The sequence below is a fragment of the Danio aesculapii genome, chromosome 25 (genome assembly GCF_903798145.1).
Source record: "Danio aesculapii chromosome 25, fDanAes4.1, whole genome shotgun sequence".
In the NCBI taxonomy this organism is placed as follows: Eukaryota; Metazoa; Chordata; class Actinopteri; order Cypriniformes; family Danionidae; genus Danio; species Danio aesculapii.
In genome coordinates this window covers 24,512,162-24,534,810 of record NC_079459.1, presented here as the reverse complement: position 1 = coordinate 24,534,810, position 22,649 = coordinate 24,512,162, and the positions used below count along the sequence as shown (strand labels likewise).

The window sequence follows — 22,649 nt, the reverse complement described above, 5'->3', positions numbered from 1 at the left end:
GTGATTGGCTGGGCCATTCTACTTTTCTTTCTCTGAAAGTATTCTCAGAGTTTCCTTGGCTGTGTTTTGGTTTATTGTCTTGCTGAAATGTCCACCCTGGTTTCATCTTCATCATCAGTTGCTGAATAACTACTGAGAGATTTCAGCTGCTGTCTGGGATTTCACTGCTTTTCTACACCTCCTTTCTTCATGTGTTCCAATACTTTTTCCCTTTTTATATTGAATATGAAATTTTACATAAATATCTATATATAGTTAACAGGACAACATGATAGTTCAATTAAAGGGATAGTTCACCCCAAAATGAAAAAAAAAAAAAACATATATATATATATCCAATACTTTTTCCCAGCATCATTTCATTTTATTACACATAACTTCATTTGTAAATTAATTAGATTTGTTTACTTTGCATAGATGTATTTCTTTGGTTGTTACCAACATCCGGGAAAATTCAACTGCACCTTAAGAAATATGTTTTCTGAGAAAAATTGTGACATGTTTAATACTTATTTTCCCTGCTGTAAATACCACTAAACAAAGTAATTTATAGCAGCGCTTATAAACAATAAATGTCTTCATAATAATAACCAGCAACAATTATTAATTTAAAAAAGACAAGGACAAAATAGTAAGAAAAAGAGTAAGGCCATGTTTAAACATTATATCGATAAAAGCGTTTTAGCTTTTCATAATGACTCCAACACACATCCATTTGCTCACTTTTGCACCCACGCAGCTTACTAATACATAAGGATTCTCTCTCACAAACAAACAAACAAACCTTATAATTATCTCCTCACACATGCATAATCTCATTCCTGATCCTCAAAGAACACCTTGGCCATGGCGTGGCCGACCTTTTGTACTTTCTTCTCTTTGGCATCAGGACCCATGTTGGCTCGAGCCAAACCCATCCAGTACTTCTCAGTCCGTGCCTGATAATCCGCGAGCGCTTCTCCGGCCTTTACAGGTGGATGGTCCGCATCTGACAGAGACAAACAGAGAACATGTCAACAACACAACAGCTTCTGCTTCTTTTAAGTTCATGAAAACACTTTATTTCTCCAACACAACGTACAGTTAATGACCAAAGCTCCAGAATCTACAAATTGTGAATTATTTCAAAATTAAGAGGAATCATTCAAAATACAAGCTTTTTTTATTATTAACAACTATATTGAATATGAAATTTCACATAAATGTCTATATATAGTTACCAGGACAACATGATAGTTCAATTAAAGGGATAGTTCACCCCAAAATGAAAAAAAAAAAAAAAATACATATATATACATATATACATATATACACACACACACACACACACACACACACACACACACACACACACACACACACACACACACACACACACACACACACACACACACACACACACACACACACACACACACACACACGAGTTTCTTCTGTTAAACACACAATAAAGATATTTTGATAAATGCTGCATGCTTGACCCCATAGACTTTCTATAATATTTTTTCCTACTATGAATGTCGAAGGGTCCCAGCAAACCAGCATTCTTCAAAATCTCTTTTTTTGGGTTTAACAGCAGAAAATACCCTTGATTCTTAATTTTATGTTGTTACTTAAATGATCCGCAGCTGTGTTTTATTGTGGTAATTATTCATGAGGCCATTGTTCGTCGTGAATAGTTAAACCTCCTGCTGTTCTTCAGAAAAACTCTTCAGGTCCAACAGATTCCTTTGGTTTTTCAGAATTGTTGAATCATTTTCACACTGAGGGACTCGTATGCTACTATAATAGAAGGTTCAAACACTCACTAAATGCTGCAGAAGGAAAAAACAATACATTTAAATAAATTTGTTCAGTTTCATAATACGAATTTCCTGATAATTTACTCACTGCCGTGTCATGCAAGATGTTATTGTCTTTCTGTCTTATATACAGGATTTATCTCTATTTCGGGATCTTCTAGGGTGCTCAGTGGTTTGAAATTCCAAACTGCTGATTTAATGCAGCTTTAGACAAGAAACAAGGGTCTTTCTTAGTGAAACAAATAATATACATATACTTTTTAACCACAAACATTTGCATTAATAAGTTAATGCCAGCTTTTGTGGTCAAAAACTATATCAACTTTTATATTTTTAGGAAAAAAACCTTTATTCCTCAGTTGGGGTTGTTTAGAAATCAACTATATGGAGAACAATTCAGCATGTTTTCCTCAAACCTTCAAGTTTTTTTTTATTCTTGAAGTGTATTATTCCTGAGTATGAAGATCAGGGTAAATTTAACTCATTTTATTAAGAGAGTACTATATAAAAAATTGATGAAATGTACAAAGTTTATACAGTATATTAAGGCAAAACGAGTAAAATGGTTTGCGCTGAGAACCTTGTGGGTAGGGTGTCAACATTTGGTGATTAGGAATATTGCGCATTAGGAGTCCTGGGTTTGAGTCCCAATTCATGTCTGTCTGTCTGTCTGTCTGTCTGTCTGTCTGTCTGTCTGTCTGTCTGTCTGTCTGTCTCTCTCTCTCTTCAACTTCCTTTCAAGTAGGGCTGCACGATAACAGAAAGAATGCTAATCACGATTATTTTGCTCAAAATGTTAATCACGATTAATAATGACGATTATTCCTTTGTATGTATATCCTTTCATTGTGCATCCCGCAGGTGCAACCAACAAGAGTTGTGCATTTTAGTTATGAGCAGTTCGATGTTAGTGTTTATGTAAATATATCGAGCTGAAACTTAACAGCGCATTCTTTCCGCCTCCATTCATAAACAGTGGGACGTGCTGCTGAAGCATGAAGGAGAGACGGCTTTACACTCCGTCATTCATAATCTTAGCTTTTGTATCAGAGTCGAAAGATTAAAGTAGAATGTTCTTTTAACAGTCCCGGTAAGTTTAATCTTTTTTCCTGTCATTTCTCTTCAGCAAATTAGATTTTAAAATCTGCTTGATTCTTTTAAAACTGAAAGCAGAGCCCGTCAATTGGTGTTTTTCCCATAAGATACACCTTTATGAATGTTTTTTTTATGAGTAAAATCTTTACTGTGTTTTTAATATTTTTATTCTCTTCAAAGCAGCACTTAGATGCAATTTTATCCTCGAAAACGTGGCATGAGAGCGATACATGTGACGAATGATTGCATTTTTTTCCTGCCCGCACGAGACCAATTCCTGATCCTTTTGCATAAAGGTTGTAATCAATAGACAGGTAATTTAATAACTATCGATGTGCTAAAATATTTGTTAAACGAATGTTATTTTAAAAAAGCATATATACATATTAAAACTGTGAAACAGATCAAAGTGCCTGGTCTAATCGGAAATAAAGGAAATTAGTTATCTATTTCATTATTTAATGCATATAATAGGCTAGCCTTTTTATAAATTGAGTTTAATTGATCTGAAACTGTTAATTGCATTTTTATTTCCTGTAAATCAGGCATGTCCAAGCTTGGTTCTGGAGGGCCGGTGTCCTGCAAAGTTTAGTTCCAACCCCAATCAGACACACCTGGGCTAGCTAATCAAGCACTTACTAGGCTTTCTAGAAACATCCGTGCAGGTGTGTTGAGGCAAGTTGGAGCTAAAATCTGCAGGACACCGGCCCTCCAGGACCGAGTTTGGACACCCCTGCTGTAAATAATAAAAGTTGCATCAGATTGATGAAAACAAACCTGGGCCCGTGTGAACAGGGCCACAATGACTTTTTAACATCAAAACAATATTATGCAGTGTCTTCTGTCTACATGACTGGCAAACACGTCAAAAAAAAACCTGCTGAATCTCACGAATGTTTGGTTAATTTATAAAAAAAAAAAATGTTATCTGGTTTAGTGATGTTAGTAATGCATAGAAAGATGCAAAGCAGAATTCTCCAGAGTGCATTAACCCACTGATGACAGCCACTTTGTGATGGCTTTTAAGGTGGTTAATGAGGTTTATTGTGTTACATTAGGAGATTTGGACTGAACAGGAGCAAAGGCTACCTGATCAACATTGCATTCCTAGAAAAAAAACACTTGCAATCTAGACAGTCACCCTTGCGCTTATGATGCAGTACAATCCATAAAGCCCATTAAAATCACAGCTTGGCCTTTATACTGTAAAATCACGATGATATTTAATTATTGATCGTGGGCCACAAATATCATTATCGTGATCGTAATACGATTAATCGTGCAGCCCTACTATCAAGCTAATGTCTTACCCTAATAAATGTAAAAACGCATAGAAATAAATAAATAACTAGACAAATCTTTATGCTGATCAACATTTTACACCCCTTAATGCATCTTTTTTCTACTGGAACATATAAACTTTTTGAACAGCACCATTTTTATAAAATTCAACTATTATATTATACATGTACTTTTTTTTACATTTTTCACTCCAGGCTCTTGAAGGCAAACTTTTGAAATTGATCTGGCGGGCGCACTTTTAGCTTAGCATAAATTATTGAATCAGATTAGACCATTAGCATCTCACTCGAAAATTTCTAAAAAGTTTTAATACTTTTTCTATTTAAAGCTTGACTATTCTGAAGTTACACCATGTACTAAGAGACTGAAGGAAAAAATTAAAATAGCTATTTTCTAGGTTGATATGGCTAAGAACTCTACTCTATTAACTCTGGGGGACTTGTAAAATGAGCCTGTTGAGTGATGCTTTCATGCATCTATTTTTTTTTCCTTCTGGACTCGCAATTAAACTTTTGAACGGCGCCATTTATCATAAATTCACCAATTCTTTCCCAGTACAAATGTTCATTCTGCTTAAAATTTTCAGGAACACTTTTGAAAATAGGCTCATTTTATAAATCCCTCTAGAGGTAAACAAATGAGTTTATACATTTATGAATCCATTCAGCTGATCTGGTGGGAACACTTTTAGCTTAGCATAAATCATTGAATCAGATTAGACCATTAGCCTCTCACTTAAAAGTTTTTTAAAAGGTTTCGGTAATTTTCCTATTTAAAGCTCGACTCTTCTATAGTTAAACCATTATACTAAGTGGCTGATGGAAAAAGTTGAAAAAGGTGCTACTTTCTAGGTTGATATGGCTAGGATCTCTACTCTCTATTAACTTTAAGGGGCTTGTAAAATGAGCCTATATCCAAAAACCTTATCCTTTTTATAAATTCAACTATTATTTCCCAGTACAAATGTTCATTCTGTTCAAAATTGTACACATCTGGCTCTTAAATGAATATTTTTGAAATAGAAGAAAAAAATATGGCAGGAGCACTTTTAGCTTAGCTTAGCATAAATACTTGAATCAGATTAGACCATTAGCATCTCGCTCAAAAAAAAAAAAAGGTTTCAATCATTTTCCTATTAAAAGCTTGACTCTTCTGAAGTTACATTGTGTAATAAGACTGATGCAAAATAAAAAGTTGCTATTTTCTAGGTTGATGGGGCTGGAAACTCTACTCTCTTTTAACTCTAGCGCACTTCTAGTGTTTCTTTAACACATCTTTTTTTCCTTCTGGAGCATTTAAACTTTTGAACAGCCTAATTTTTATAAATTCAACTATTATTTTCACTTTTGAATTAAAAATCGACGCCACCTGTAAAACCTTGGCACCTGAAGTACTAAAACAGAGATGCTTTGAACACAAAACACTCCTGTTGAGGGTGATGAGGTGACGAAGTCTCTTTGTTTAGCATGCTATTCAACCACTCCGCAGCCACAAGCTAACAATCAGTGACGTTATTACAACTGACAAGCGAAACAGGCATCTAACAATAATGAATTTAAGCGAGAAGGACCCCAAAGCGAAACACACAGCTCTGGTTGTCAAAGAAGATCAGCGGATGTTGACCTGGGCCTTGGCAGATAAACAATATTGTCATCTGCTCATGTCTACCTCGTGGACCTGACCCAAATCACAGGCCTTGATCATTCAAGAAAAAAAAAATGTGTGTCCGCCCTAAGGGATGTACTGTGAATTGCTTAAATAGGCATGAAGTTTTGATCTGACACTTTCGCCTGTCACAAATATTATTTTTAAGTGGATGGTAGGGCTGTATAAATATATTCAGCATTGAAATTGCAATGTGTCGAGTCAGGACTATTGTTGAGTATTGTTGAGACCACAGTTCAGAACACGTGTGATTTGTGGAGTCATTGAACAGTTAAACAGTTTAAAGGTTTATAATATGCATGTGTTTTGAAGACCTGCTGTGACCGTGTAAGAATTTTAAGTAAGTTAACAAGAAACTTAGTTGGTAGTCTAACCATTTTTACGATTAAGTGATTGAGACTATACAGTGTTCTTGGATGGATGGATGGATGGATGGATGGATGGATGGATGGATGGATGGATGGATGGATGGATGGATGGATGGATGGATGGATGGATGGATGGATGGATGGATGGATGGATGGATGGATGGATGGATGGATGGATGGATGGATGGATGGATGGATGGATGGATGGATGGATGGATGGATGGATGGATGGATGGATGGATGGATGGATGGATGGATGGATGGATGGATGGATGGATGGATGGATGGATGGATGGATGGATGGATGGATGGATGGATGGATGGATGGATGGATGGATGGATGGATGGATATAGCGATGGGTGGATGGGTATAACGATGAATTGATGTAATGATGGGTGGATGGATGGATGCATATAACAATGGATGGATGGATGTAATGATGGGTGGATGGATGGATGCATATAACAATGGATGGATGGATGTAATGATGAGTGGATCGATGGATCGATGCATACAACAATGGATGAATGAATATAATGATGAATGGATATAACGATGGATGGATGGATGGATAGATGGATAGGTATAACGATGGATGGATGGATAAATGGATGGATAGGTATAACGATGGATGGATGGATAAATGGATGGATAGGTATAACGATGGATGGATGGATAAATGGATGGATAGGTATAACGATGGATGGATGGATAAATGGATGGATAGGTATAACGATAGATGGATGGATAAATGGATGGATATAACGATGGATGAATTTATGGATGAATGGATGAATGGATGAATGGATGGTTGGATGGATGGATAAAACGATGAATGGATATAATGATGGATGGATGGATAAAATGATAGATTGACAGATATAAAGATAGATGGATAGATATAACGTTGGGTGGATGGATATAACGATGGGTAGATTGATGAATGCATATAACGTTGGATGAATGGATTATAAAACGATGAATGGATATAATGATGGATGGATGGATGGATATACAGATGGGTGGATAAATAGGTATAACCCATTCATATATAAGATGGATGGGTGGATGGATGGATATAACAATGGATGTATGGATGTGTGGATATAATGATGGATGGATGGATGAATGGATGGATATAACCCTGGATGTATGTATGGATGTATGGATGGATGGATGGATATAATGATGGATGGGTGGATGGATAGATATAACGATGGATGGACAGATAAAATGATGGACAAAGATAAATGAATGCATAAAATGATAGATAGATGGATGGATGGATATAATAATTGATGGATGGATGAATAAAATGATAGATGGATGGATATAACGATGGATGGGATATAAAGATGGACGGTTAAAATGATGCATGGATGGATGGATATAAAGATGGATGGATGGATATAACAATGGATGGATGAATGGATGGATAAAATGATGGATGTGTATAACGATGGATGGATGTATATACCAATAGATGGATAAAACAATGCATGGATAGATATAACGATGTATGGATGGATATAATAGTGAATGGAGGGATGGATATAATGGTGAATGGATGGATGATGGATGGATGGATATAATGATGAATTGCTGGATGGATGAATATTACAATAAGTGAATGCACGAATACAATTAAGACTCTACAGAGAATATAAATGCATTGTGACTTTATCATTATATTTTTTGCAGATGCACTCACAGTTGTTCTTTGCAAATAGCTCTATTCAAGTCATTTGGGGAAATTGTATTTATATCTCAATCAATAGCAGAAAAACTTAATATTGTAATGTCGGATTTTGGTGGTGAAATACATGCCTTCTTCACTCTCTTCATCAGATTCCTCCTCGTCTTCATCATCTTCCTCATCATCACCACCCTTTGCGCCCTCTTCTTCTTTTTCATCATCTGATTCGGATTCTTCCAGCCACTCCTGAGTCTCTGAAATAAGAATTCAGTGCTTCAGTTTGGTGAGAACAAAACACTTTTGGCATCTTATACTTCTTGCTACAGAACATTCAAATGTGATGTTAAAGCAGTTGGAAAGATTTTTTTCATTCTCAGTAAAAACAAAAAAGTTACATTTTTTTTATCTATACAGTTCGATGGACAGATGGATAACAGACTAGATATAGAAAGGTAAAACAATACATATACAGAGTTATAGACATACAGTATCTAGAATGATAGAACATTAGATATAACAATGTATGTACAGTATGGATGGATGGATATAACAATGTATGAATGGATAAATTTTACTATGTATGGATGTACGATGGATGCATGGATGGATGATAAATGCATATAAGGATGGATGGATATAACATTGGATGGATAAATATAATGATGGATAGATATAAGGATGAATGGATGGATGGAACAATACAATGATACACAGAACAATAAATAGACAGGTGAATGGATGGATGGATGGATATAACGATGGATGAATGAATATATCAATGAATGGATGAATGGATGGATATAACAATAAATAGATGGATGGATGCATAGATATAACGATGGATGAATGGTAAATTTTACTATGTATGGATGTACGATGGATGCATGGATGGATGATAAATGGATATAAGGATGGATGGATATAACATTGGATGATAGATATAATGATGGATGGATAGATATAAGGATGAATGGATGGATGGATGGATGGATAGACAGAACAATAAATAGACAGGTGGATGGATGATGGATGGATGGATATAACGATGGATGAATGAATATATCAATGAATGGATGGATGTATATAACAATGAATAGATGGATGGATGCATACATATAATGATGGATGGATGATAAATTTTACTAAGTATGGATTTACGATGGATGCATGGATGGATGATAAATGGATATAAGGATGGATGGATATAATGATGGATGGATGAATGGATAGATATAAGGATGAATGGATGGATGGAACAATAGAACAATAGACAGAACAATAAATAGACAGGTGGATGGATGATGGATGGATGGATGGATATAACGATGGATGAATGAATATATCAATGAATGGATGGATGGATAAAACAATGAATAGATGGATGAAGGATGGATAGATATAACGATGGATGGATGATAGATATAACAATGATGGATGGATAAAACGATGGATGATAGACATAATGGATGAATAGATTTAACGATGGATGGACAGATGGATATAACGATGGATGGATGGAGATAATGATGGATTGATGAATGGACGGACAGATATAATGATGGATGGATGAATATAACGATTGGTGGATGGATGGACCAATAGAACTATAGATAGACAGAATGATGGATAGATAGACCGAATGATGGAGATAGTTAGACCAAATGCTGGAGATAGATAGAATGCTGGAGATAGATAGAATGATGGATAGATAGACTGAATGATGGATAGATAGACTGAATGATGGATAGATAGACCAAATGATGGAAATAGAGAGAATGATGGATAGAAAGAATTACAGAAAAAAATGTTAGAACCACAGTTGGTCCAAACAATAGATAAAAGAACAGACAGATAAAACAGCGGGAAAAATTTAGATGTAACAACACACAGGCAACCATTTCTTTTTTCCTCCACTTACTGGGGTCCATCTCCACTAGGACGTCCCACTGCTCCATCTTGTGCAGGTCTAGGCTGTAGAGGTCGCTGAGTGTGAACTGTCGATCTCCCACCTCAAACATTCCCCCGTACAAGAACAACTTGCCATGCTTCACCGTTGCCATGGCGTTGGAGCGAGGACAGGGCTCCACCGAGAGAGCTGCAGCAGCCGCCTCCTCCTCCACCTCTTCATCCTCCTCATCCTCACTGTCCTCCTCTGCCTGAGTGGCTGGAATCACTTCCTTGATAGTCATAACCGTTCCATCCTCAGCAACGATCTCTTTAATAATCTCTGTGGGACCCTGTGCCTCCTCTTTCTCCGCTTCAGTTTCATTCATCTGCTCTGTCTTCTTCCCACGGCGCCTCTTTTTCTTTTCTGACTTGTTGCCCTGGCAAACAAAAAAAGTTAATGTACAGAGATCGGCATTTACAAAATGACAGACTGATAAACATAAATATATAACAATTGACCAATAAGTAGAGTATTTAAAGTAGATCGATAAAATGATAGAGCAATAGAGCAGCAGCAAGACATACAAAATGAAAGATTGCTAGAACAATCAACAGATAGACAGAATGCTAGATAGATAGAATTATATAGAGAATGAAAGTTAGAATAGACAGACAGACAGACAGACAGACAGACAGACAGACAGACAGACAGAATGATAAAATGACAGAACGATACACTGAACAATTGACAGAATGACAGAACGATTGATAGAATTATAGACAGAATGATAGAATGAACGATAGATAGAACGATAGAATGATAGAATGATAGATAAATGATAGAATGGTAGATAGAACATTAATCGAACAATAGATAGAACGATAGATAGAACAATAGATAGAACGATAGAATAATAGATAAATGATAGAATGGTAGATAGAACGATATAATGATAGAACAATAGATGGATGGATGGATGGATGGATGGATGGATGGATGGATCAATAGATAAAACGATAGACAGACAGACAGACAGTTTTATTCTAGCAGTTTACTGAAACAAAACATGACATTGAAGGGTAGAATGATAGAACGATAGACAGAATAATAGAATGATGGAACGATAGATAGACTGATAGATAGAACGACTGAGATAGATAGACTGATAGATAGAACGACTGAGATAGATAGACAGACAGACAGACAGACAGACAGACAGACAGACAGACAGACAGACAGACAGACAGACAGACAGACAGATAGATAGATAGATAGATAGATAGATAGATAGATAGATAGATAGATAGATAGATAGATAGATAGATAGATAGATAGATAGATAGATAGATAGATAGATAGATAGATAAAACGATAGACAGACAGACAGACAGACAGACAGACAGTTTTATTCTAGCAGTTTACAGAAACAAAACATGACATACTGTAGATGACATTGAAGGGTAGAATGATAGAACGATAGACAGAATAATAGAATGATGGAATGATAGAATGATGGAACGATAGATAGACTGATAGATAGAACGACTGATATAGATAGATAGATAGATAGATAGATAGATAGATAGATAGATAGATAGATAGATAGATAGATAGATAGATAGATAGATAGATAGATAGATAGATAGATAGATAGATAGATAGATAGATAGATAGATAGATAGATAGATAGATAGATTTTAGAGTTTTATTCTAGTGGTTTACTGAAACAAAACATGACTAACCTTAAGCTGAGCAGGAAACCAGCGGTTTTTGTTGATGTCATAAAAGTAAAGGTCGTTAAAAAAGTCTCCTTCCAGAGACTCCTCGTCCTCCTCATCACAGACACCACCGAAGAGCAGCGCTCGCCCCCCGGGGCCCACCGCTAGAGAGAAGCCGGACCGAGGAGGAGGCTTCACTCCGGAAGGGTTCACTCGCGTCCACGTCCACTTCTCTGCAAGACAGGGTTACAACGAATGAGCGAATATCTTTCAGACAGAAAGCAGATCTTCAAAGCAGAAATGAAGGTTGACTAATTTAATTTTTTAATATTTTGCTACATATTTTTTGGCATTTTGGTTTTATTAATCAGCATCAGCCAATTGTGCTGCAAAGAATGCTGACTAGGCACAGAAACAATTGCAAGCAGCTAAATGTTGTAGTACATGAAGTGAAACTGAAGAACTGAACTGAAGAACCATTCCACCGGCATAACATTGTGACTTTAGAAAATGGGTTTGTATTCTTTCTCCTTAATTTCTTTGGTTAAATATGCTGATTTTGAAATGAGAAATATAATAACGTGGAGAGAGAATGTGAATAACTGGAACTGTATTCGTAAGCTTTCAACCAGCTATAGGTCAGGATACAGGAAGCAAGTATGTGATCTGCCAAGAAAAAAAAAATTGTATTGAGATGTTTGTTTCGTTCTACAGTGCATCTGGAAAGAATTCATAGAGCTTCACCTTTTCCACATTTTTTATGTTACAGCCTTATTACAAAATGGACTATTATCAAATTTATTTAAAATAAAAAACCTAAAAAAAAAACTCTCTAGGAAGAATCCAGGTGGTTTCAAACATCTTCCACTTAAGGATAATGGAGGCCACTGTGCTCATTGGAACTTTCAGAGCAGCAGAAACTTTTCTGTAACCTTTCCCAGCCTTGTGCCTCAAGACAATCCTTTCTTGGAGGTCTACAGACAATTCCTTTGGCTTCATGCTTGGTTTGTGCTTTGACATGCACTGTCAACCCTGAGACCTTATACAGACAGGTGTATGCCTTTTCAAATTAATTGGTGAACTCCGATTAAGCTGCTGAAACATCTCGAGATTGATCAGTGGAAACAGAATGTACCTGAGCTCAATTTAGAGCTTCTCGGCAAAGGCTGTGAATACTTCTGTACATGTGATTTTTCAGGGATGGGGTTTATATAAATTTGCAACAATTTCAAAAAAAATATTTTTTCACATTGTCATTATGGGGTATTGTGTGTAGAATTTTGAGGAAATAAATGAATTTAATCCATTTTGGAATAAGGCTGTAACATAAAAAATGTGGAAAAAGTGAAGCGCTATGAAAACTTTCTAAATGCTCTGTATCTGTTTCAAAAACAATTATATGTCAAATAAGATCTACAGCTTACACCACAAAAAATGCTTTTCTAACTTAGTTTTTTGTCTTGTTTCTAGTCCAATTATCTAAAAAATCTTGAATAAAGAAGCATTTTCTAGACAAGTAAAACATTTTGTCTTATTTTGACAAAATTAAGGGAGCTTTTCCTTAAAACAAGCAAAATAATCTGCCAATGAGGTAAGCAAAATAATCTTGTTTTTCATTTTGAGATAAGACTATTTTATTTATTTATTTATTTTTAGTATTTTATTGGCAGATTATTTTGCTTGTTTTAAAGGGGAAAAAGAGGCAAAACTCACTTAATTTTGTCAAATATTTCTGAAAATGCTTATTGGTTTAAGAATTTTTTAATATTTGGACTAGAAACGAGACAAAAACTAAGTAACTCAATGATAAATTTGATCAGAGAGATCAGAGTCACATTCATTTAATGGAGATGCATTTATGTGGCCAGATATAACTGCTTTCACAAATCTAGATAGTCATCCAATCAGAGAAAACCTGACCTGGTGGTAACATCCTCTAAGAAATCTAAATAAATAATAAGCTAATGTTTTCAGACAAGGGATGAAATAGAGTAGAGTTTTAAAAGCAAGAATGAGAAGTGGACAGAAAAGCAGCTGATGTTAAACAAGCGCTCGGCAGAGGCTCTAATGATGGCACCTTGCTCCTCTTTGCCCTCCCTCCTCAGCAGGAACATGTCAGAATGGATGGTTCCTTTATCCACATCCTTCTTCGCTCTCTGCAAGAGAAAGGCGGCCATTACCACCTACGTCTGTTTACTCTCGTGGGTTTACTCAAGGACGAGCTCCTGGAAATGACACAATATCTTGCTCGGTGCGTGGAGCAGTTTACCATCAACATGCTCACACAGAATGAAGCTAAATGAAACAGGATAAACACAGCACAAACATATTGCCATTGCATCGTTTACAGTTTAACCTCATTGGTTATATGTGGAGGGAAGAGGTTTGATATCGCCATTTCCTAAGTTAATCTTCAATTCAGTTGTTGAGATTTTGTTACATAATTATGGAACAAAAAGTTAAGGGTGTAAAACTGATAACTTTGTAAAGCAGTATTTAAACCAGGGGTGCCCAAACGTTTTCTGATGAAGGGCCAAAATTGAGGCTAGTGGGCCGAAGGTAAATATAGTTGCCATGGGTATTTACCTATGTTTAGAAATGACTAGAAAACACTGCTTTATATTAACTAATACAAAGCTTTTTACATTTAATAATGAATTTATTACAGTAAAAAGAAAACAATATAATTTATAACAGAATTACACTAGTTTATTCCTTGATTTGCTCGCAGATGTCTTCTGCATTGTCCTCTATCTGTCGTGTGACATAATTTACATTTAAATAAATCAGATTTATTTATAACATTTCATCAAAACATTTACTTTCACTTTCCTTTTTTAGTAGCTCAGCAATAAAACATACAAAAAAGGTTACGTCAAATTAGAATTGACGATGTTAAATGCCTTCGCCCCAATCCTCTCCATCCTACTCACTTCTCCTCTCAGATGGGATGGTGGGCCAAATCAAAGGTTAAAATGGGCCAACTTTTGCCTGCAGGCCCTACTTTGGGCATATCTGATTTATACAGTACTGTGATTAAAATGTCATAGACATAAGGACTTACATTAACTAACAAAAAAAAGATTGTTATCAGTTGTATTTTATTTGTATTTATTTGATCAAGGAGACAGTAAAGGGATATAAAAATAAATGTACCTGCTTGTTCAAAGTACTTATTTAAAATGAGGTGAAACAACACAATTGTTAGGTATTTTTGGGATAACTTAATTGTTTTATGTTCAATCCATTTAAATTTGTTAAGTTAACTTAATCTATTTTTTTATTTGTGTTGGGACAACATGAATGAATTGTGTGGAACCTTGCATTTTTTTAGAGTACAGTAAAAACAACATGTTATAATTAAAAGTAAAAATAAAAGATTTCTATTTTAATATATAAAAAAAATATTTTCTTAAAGATAGATACGACAGATAGAATGAGAGAAATAGATAGAATGACAGATAGAATAGTAAAGAAATAGATAGAACGATAGACAGATCAATGGATAGAGAGACAGACATGCTGCTTGATAAATAGAACGACAGATCGATAGAATGATATTGAGAATAAATGAACAATTGTACAAAAGATAAAATGATGAATAGATAGATAGACAACTATAACTACAGTGTATAAAACTATAGGTTTTTAGCATTCTTAGAAGAGAAAGTTTACAAACTACTGCAATTTTTAAACAATTTAATGCATACTTGCACTACATGATGATGATTTTCTTAAAATAAAAAGAAACAAATCTCTGAATCCTTTATAAAATAACTTTAAATTATTAGTAGTATTTTTAATATTAATTTTAAAATAAATATTTAAAATATAAAATATAACATTTATAATACAAAAATGAATGCATGCAAGTAAAAATAAATAAATAAATAAATAAATAAATAATAAAGAATAAATTAAATAAATACAATCAAAATCTTAATAATACAATTCTTGTTTTAAGCATAAACTCAATATAATACTTTATAATTGTATAATAATGTATAAATTAAAAAATAATAATGAATAAATAAATTAATTAATTAATTAATAAACGAATTTGTTATTCTAGCATATTAGGTACAGCAAATATTTTATTCTAAGAATGATTAGAAACATGTAATCAAAAACAAAAATCCTGAGAATTATTTATTTATTTTATTTTTATTTTTTATTTTTTTTGCAGACTATGCAACATTTCATTCCATGAGTTTATAAAAAGGATTTTTCTCTATTATCTATAATTTAATTTCTGCTCTGATTTTAGGTTGAGGAAATGTGAATAAGGACCTTTAAAGACCTTCAAAAAAAAGAATGACAGTAATAATCAGAAGACATACAGCTTTAGAGTATCCACCGTAGATAATGACACCATTGCCGTCAGGAGTGGGGGTCATTTGACAGGCTGATCGTGGACAAGGGCCAGTTCCTGTAGGCTGGAGACGACTCCATGTGAACGTGTCCAGGTTAAACGCGTGAACATCATTGTAATAGATGTAATCCCTGCAGTAACATACACATGACATCAAGAAATTTAGTTTTGAAATACAGATTTTAAATAATATTCATTTAAAATGTATAAAATATATACATTTTCCCCAATTTCTGTTTAATGGAAATATTTCTCAACACATTTCTAAACATCATATTTTTAATAACTAATCTTTGCCATGATGACAGTACATAATATTTTAGTAGATGGTTTACAAGATACTAGTATTCATCTGCAATTTAAGGGCTTAACTAGGTTAATTAGGCAAATCATTGTATAACGAAGGTTTGTTCTTTAGACAGTTGAACAAATATTGCTCAAGGGGGCTAATAATTTTGACCTTAAAGTGGTTTTTAAAAAAATTAAAAACTGCTTTTATGCTAGCCAAAATAAAAGAAATAAGACTTTCTCCAGAAGAAAAAATATTATAGGAAATACTGTAATAAAATTCCTTGCTGTTAAACATCATTTGGGAAATATTTTAAAAAGAAAAAAAAATAATAATTTTTACAACAACTGTATATATAAAACTACTCTTAAATATGTGATATTTTATTTAAAAATACTTACAATTGGGTAAATAATACATTCAAAATCCAACATTCTAATTAACATTCTATTATTACTCAAATGCATATTTTCTAAAACATCAGGGTGGTCATCTTGCCCGCACTCGAGGGTAAAACAAAGTCACGTCTTTTCAGATATTAATAAATATTCAGATATTAGATATTAATTTCAGATATTAATAATTTCAGATTTTAATAAAGAGGGGTTCGGTCGTCACCTTGTGCTCTCGTGGAAGCCTCCGAACACAAGCAGCTGCCGTTTGCTGAGGACCATACGATGTCCACTCCTGCCAGACGGAGCACCAGGAGCTCTGAAAGGACAAAGAGGACACCAAGTCAGAAGTCAATCCTGTTGGTTTAGTGTTCTTTGACCTCTAGTCACAGCACGGTGACAAAACCGCATCCTAAAATCCCTGCTGAGCTTTCATGAAGAGCAAATACAATTGGACTTCCGGCTCAAGGAACAGAGTGTTGATCAGTGGCTTGTGTGCTTCTCAGTGTTTATTTTGGTATTTTCCATTTTTATCTTGGTACTTCTACTAATGTCCTGATGTACTAATTAGATTGCAGCGGTAATATACTACGGTTTTATTTATGTCCTTCTTTCTTTATTAACTAACAATTAGCAATGAGCTAGCAAAATTATTGAACTCATGTTAAATCAAAAGGAATTTTGGTGGTACTTTTCATACAATAGTGGTTTCAGTTTCACTTTCACTTTAAATAAAATGGTTTAGGCATGATGTTTACAGTAAACGTTTTTTATTTGTTTCATATTTATATATTTTTATTCCTTTTTCTGTTAAATGAAGGATCTTTTTTATGGAATAAAACATTTATATCATTAGTAAACAATTTGTATATTTAGGGTCATAGGTAGAGCATTATACCATATTTCTGATGGACATTTTTATTTATTTTACTTATTTATTTATTATTAAGTTAATTTAATTGAATTTTATTTAATTTAATTTAATATGCTTTAAACAACAGATAAATGACAACAGATAAATGACAACAGAACAATATAATACCAGGGTGATAGAAGCAGGGTGATAGAGGCAGTTCATACACATGTTTACTACTAAAATTCCATGACTTTTCCAGAACTTTCAAGTACATTTTCATGACATAATATTTCATGTACAGTAATGTCTTCATATACATGATAAATAATAAGAAAAACAATGACGTTCAAATTTATTACAGCATATCATAGAACAAGCAACAATCCATTTTGCTTTAATTTGTTTTTATATCTATATAAAATGGATGTTGATAATGCTTACACAGCACTAACAATGTGAGAGCAAGTTTTTGGCCAAGGACAGAAAATAAGTAAAGAAAACTCACCTATATTCAAGTTAGAGCTGCACAATATATCACTTCAGCATCGATATCACTATGTGTGCATCCGCAATAGTCACATCGCAGGATATGCAATGTTGGGATTATAGTTTAATATAGAGTTTAATCATAATGGAGTAAAAGTTTATCATATGCATGCATTTTTAAAGAGACAGTTCACCCAAAAATTACTTACCATTTTCATTATACCCTTTACTTGTTTCAAAAATTTGGAGTTTTTTTTTAATGAACACAAAAAGAATACAATTTAATAACTCCTATGGTATTGAAACAAGTCAGGTGTGAGTAAATAGTGAGTACATTTTAATCTTTGAGTAAACTGTCCCTTTAACGCCTGTGACTGTGTGAATATTTTAATATTTCAACTTTTAAAACAAAAAATCCGACCACAAGAAATTTTCTGTAACTTTAATAAAGATTAAATAATATACAATGAAGACTTTGCAGTGTTGATTAATCAGTATCTGTACCTGAATTGTGAATACCTGAAAACTATACTTCACTTTTATCTTTACTATATTTTATCTATGCTTGTAATTTATTTGTTATATATTATTCGAGATTCACTCCCCTAGTTTTTCCAAAACTTTTTAAGGCCTGGAAAATGCCATGTCATAATTCCATGACTTTTTCCAGGTTTTCCATGACCGTATGAACCCTGTAGAGGAAGAATAATAATAACAGTACAAAAAAAATACAAATAAAAAAAAAAATATTAATTAAATACAATTCTTACAATTACGAACAAGCAGGACCTTTACATTAATCCAACATTTTGAAAATATAACACAAATGGAGAGTTTTAATTAGTACTGTGTTGAATAATACAAAAGTACTTTTTCAGCTCCTTATAAAACAAAGTAAAACAGTTTTGTGTTGTTGGGAAATTTACACATATGAAAATGACACTTAATCAACAAAATAAATAGATTATTAACAAAAACTTCATTATTCAGATTATCATAATTAAAACATCAACAAACACAAATTTAAACACAATTCATTTGTGCTTTTTTTTGTTTATTTATATACTTTATTGCCTTTCCTGATATATTAAGGATATGCATAAAATATTTGTTAAAGTGTAGTGAAATTTTTATATGACACATTTATATCATTAGTAAACATTTTGTTAATACTTATATTAGGGATGTCCACGTCTGATCATGTGATTGGAATTCTGGCCCGATCATGCAGTTTCAGACTCGATCGGAATCAGACATTACCTCCTGATCATACATATGTATGTATGCATGTATGTATGTGCGGCATGACATCACATTGTTGCAGAGACGCTTGAAGTGGAAACGCGAGTATGTCTGCAGTCTGGAGGTATAAAGTTGATGACGACAACATTGCCATAGCAAACTGTGAGATGTGTAAACTTGAGCTTGCCTGCCGGGTATTTTAAGTTGAGGTGCTCTTTGTTTTATATTAGATTTTTTTATATTTACTGTTGCACTAAAATCCAAAAGTGAAGAATTGATGTTATTTATTACTTGATTGTTCAAGCTACCTCACAGAAGTGCTCTGTTTGTTAAAAGAGTTTTTAAATGTTAAAATAAGGTGAATTAAATAAACAATAAAGAAAATCCTGGATCTGTTTCTTCGCTCTTCTTTCATTTTTTTTATGTATTATAGAAGTATCGGATCGTGTTTCGGTATTGGTAGATGCTCAAAATCTAATGACTCGGACTCGATGGCAAAAAAACCTAATCAGGCCATCCCTAACTTATATTGTGTCTTACAATATATTTCTGAATGACTTATTCTATTTTTGTCCTTGTTTCCTATGTTTAAATAGTAGTTTTAATTTGTAATTTTTCCCTCTACATATATTTGTTGATAAATACTTTATTAGCTCTCACTGACTTTATAATACATTGCTCAAGTATTGCAAAGCTCACAGCGAGTTGTGAAAACCAAAACACTCACTTGATTTGCTCCCATGTGCGTGTCCCCAGGTGAAGCACCCACAGATCTTTATAGTGATAAAACTGCTCTCCATCAGGGGACGCAAACTCACCCCCAAACACCCACATCTGTCCCCCACCCTGGGGAACCACCACTGCCTGCAGGGAGATGGAGAAACAGCAGCAAAAAATGTAAATAGGGACGAGTGACTTCTTATGTAAACACAGCCTGACCCCTAGTGGTCAAAAGTGGAATTACATATACTGCATTAGCTGAATATAAATCAGTGATATCATGTTTTTTTCTTCATGTGTTCTGCATTTAAATATTTAAAAGAGTACCTGTTGAGCACAGCGACGTGGAGGAGGATTCGGGACATCTGCTTTTACCCAGCTGTTTTTCTTTATATTGCAGAAGTATAATTCATTGTACAAAAACGTCTGGAAAAAATGTTAAACATTTGAGGAAAATCAAGCCAATGCTTTTTGGGAAGCTTGTAACTTGTGTATATATTTATGCCTCTTTTGTACAGTAACAACACAATTAATATGCATTTGTTAAGACTTCACAATGAGGTTGTGTTGGTTAATATTAGGTAATATACATTAGGTAACACAAATTAACTATGAACAATACATCTATTAAGCATTACTTAATCTCTGTCAGCGTTAACTAGATGTATACTAATGGGTTAGTTAATGCATTAACATATGAGCTTATGGTGAACAATTACTTGTCTAGGTAGTTCAAATTAACATTTCTTAATTTTTAACTTAAATTTTCCAGATACAGCAACTTAATTCCTCTAGATACTGCAACTTAATTTTCCAGATACCGCAACTTAACTTTTCTAGATGCTGCAACTTAATTTCTCTAGATACTGCAACTTAATTTTCCAGATGCTGCAACTTAATTTTCCAGATACCGCAACCTAACTTTTCTAGATACTGCAGCTTAATTTTTCTAGATACTGCAACTTGATTTTCTAAATACCGCAACCTAATTTTCTAGATACCGCAACTTAATTTTCCCAGATACTGCAACTTAATTTTTCTAAATACCGCAACATATTTTTTTCTAGACACCGCAACTTAATTTTTCTAGATACCGCATCATGATTTTCTAGATGCCACCACTTAATTTTTCTGGATACAGCAACTTGATTTTCTAGATAACACAACTTGATTTTCTAGATACTGCAGATTACTTTTTCTAGTTACTGAAACTTAATTTTCTAGACATTGCAACTTAATTTTTCTAGTTGGTACAACTTTTTATCCAGATTAACAAACAGAGAAATAACAAAAAATAAATTTTAATAAAAGAAAAAGACACAAATGAGGATTTGTTCGTTTTTCTTCAGATTAGTCCCTTATTTATCTGTTGTCGAACAGCAAAATGAACCGTCGAACTATTCCAGCATATGTTTTACGCATCGGATGCCCTTCCAGCCGCAACCCAGTACTGGGAAACACCCATACACTCTCACATTCACACATGCACTCATATAGTATGGCCAATTTAGTTTATCCACTTCACCTACACCGCATGTCTTTGGACTGTGGGGGAAACCGGAGCACCTGGAGAAAACACACCCTAACACTGGGAGAACATGCAAACTCCACACAGAAATGCCAACTGCCATTCTGCTTTTCTATAAACCATATCATGGACTGTCCTTGCGTCCTAGTGTCAATTTAGCGTTTAAAAGAAAACATTTTTTTTAAATGACGGAAAACTGGTAGCCATTGACTTCAATAGTATTTTGTTCATACTGAGTGTGTGAGATTTACAGTTTGCAACATTCTTCAAAATATCTTATTTCGTGTTCAACAAAGAAAAAAAGAAATTCAAAGGTACCAAGGAACCAAGGTGAGTAAATGGTAAATAACATTTCATTTTTGAATGAATTATACCTTTAAATTCACTAGCTAATTTCCAGTTGGTTAAAACTGGTCATTACATCTTGTACTACCATATCATCTTTCAAGTGTTTCTGGAATATGACAGCTCTATGACCATCTCATATTCACAAATATGTAGGTGTAAAACACAACTAAAGGTTTACCAACTGGCATAGCTTTATTACTCACTTTCTTTCCATTGAAAAATTCCCCTCCAAATAAAATGAGCTCGTCTTTTTCAGGATGGGCGCACAGTGAGGCATTCAACCTGCAAATTAAATGAGTTGTCAATCACAGTCACGTCACGTGACACACCTGTACACAAAACCCACCTGGGAGACGGAGGCGCGCACGCAGTCTCCACCACTTGCGTCTTTTTCGCGTCCAGAGACTGAAATTCGGCGATTAAAGCCTCCAAATCCTCCTGTTTCAAAAATATGCATTTATATAAATAGCATTTTCTGACATTTATGCCAGGTTTCGAGTATTTGTGTTGCTATCTTAAGCTATAGAGTCCCTTACCTCTTCTCTTTTCGACCTTTTGGACACTTTCTTTTCCATTTTGGCGGCGGTTTTCTCCGCTCCTTTCACTTTCTTTTCTTTTTTACCCTTTTTACCCATTTTGATGGTTTTGAACAGCACAGTTCGAGCAAAAGCGTGACAATTACACCCACATGGCGATTTAAATGAACTACAAGAAAAACCTATCAAACACTTCCGCCAACAACACGCTACTCTGCGGATTCATTTGACCACGCATGCACTTCAGCGCCACTTGCTGGTCTGGATGAGCTGCGGTGGATTCGTTTACACTAGCAAAACTTCCCAAATACGACGATTTCTAGAAAACTAAACACGTATAGAGAA

The 22,649-nt window shown here is 34.2% G+C and overlaps 1 protein-coding gene across 1 annotated transcript; it reads right to left on the bottom strand.

The window, feature by feature from the left end:
- Positions 1–632: 632 nt before the first annotated feature.
- On the bottom strand, positions 633–22,505 carry klhdc4 (kelch domain containing 4). Its single transcript, XM_056452158.1, has 12 exons — positions 22,305–22,505; positions 22,115–22,206; positions 21,972–22,050; positions 20,220–20,318; positions 19,900–20,036; positions 16,815–16,907; positions 15,876–16,038; positions 13,613–13,691; positions 11,560–11,768; positions 9,848–10,253; positions 8,061–8,183; positions 633–988 (listed from the first exon to the last, which is right to left on the bottom strand). Exons 1-12 carry the CDS (start codon positions 22,401–22,403, stop codon positions 816–818), a joined length of 1,752 nt encoding a protein of 583 aa, XP_056308133.1. The 5' UTR covers positions 22,404–22,505; the 3' UTR covers positions 633–815.
- Positions 22,506–22,649: the final 144 nt, after the last annotated feature.

Excerpts from the sequence above, each read along its gene's own strand:
- klhdc4 (XM_056452158.1), bottom strand. The coding sequence starts at position 22,403 with ATGGGTAAAAAGGGTAAAAAAGAAAAGAAAGTGAAAGGAGCGGAGAAA. Across the intron at positions 16,908-19,899 it reads CGCACATGGGAGCAAATCAA|AGCTCCTGGTGCTCCGTCTG; the intron begins GTGAGTGTTTTG and ends TTGTCCTTTCAG. Across the intron at positions 16,039-16,814 it reads GGCTTCCACGAGAGCACAAG|GGATTACATCTATTACAATG; the intron begins GTGACGACCGAA and ends ATGTTACTGCAG.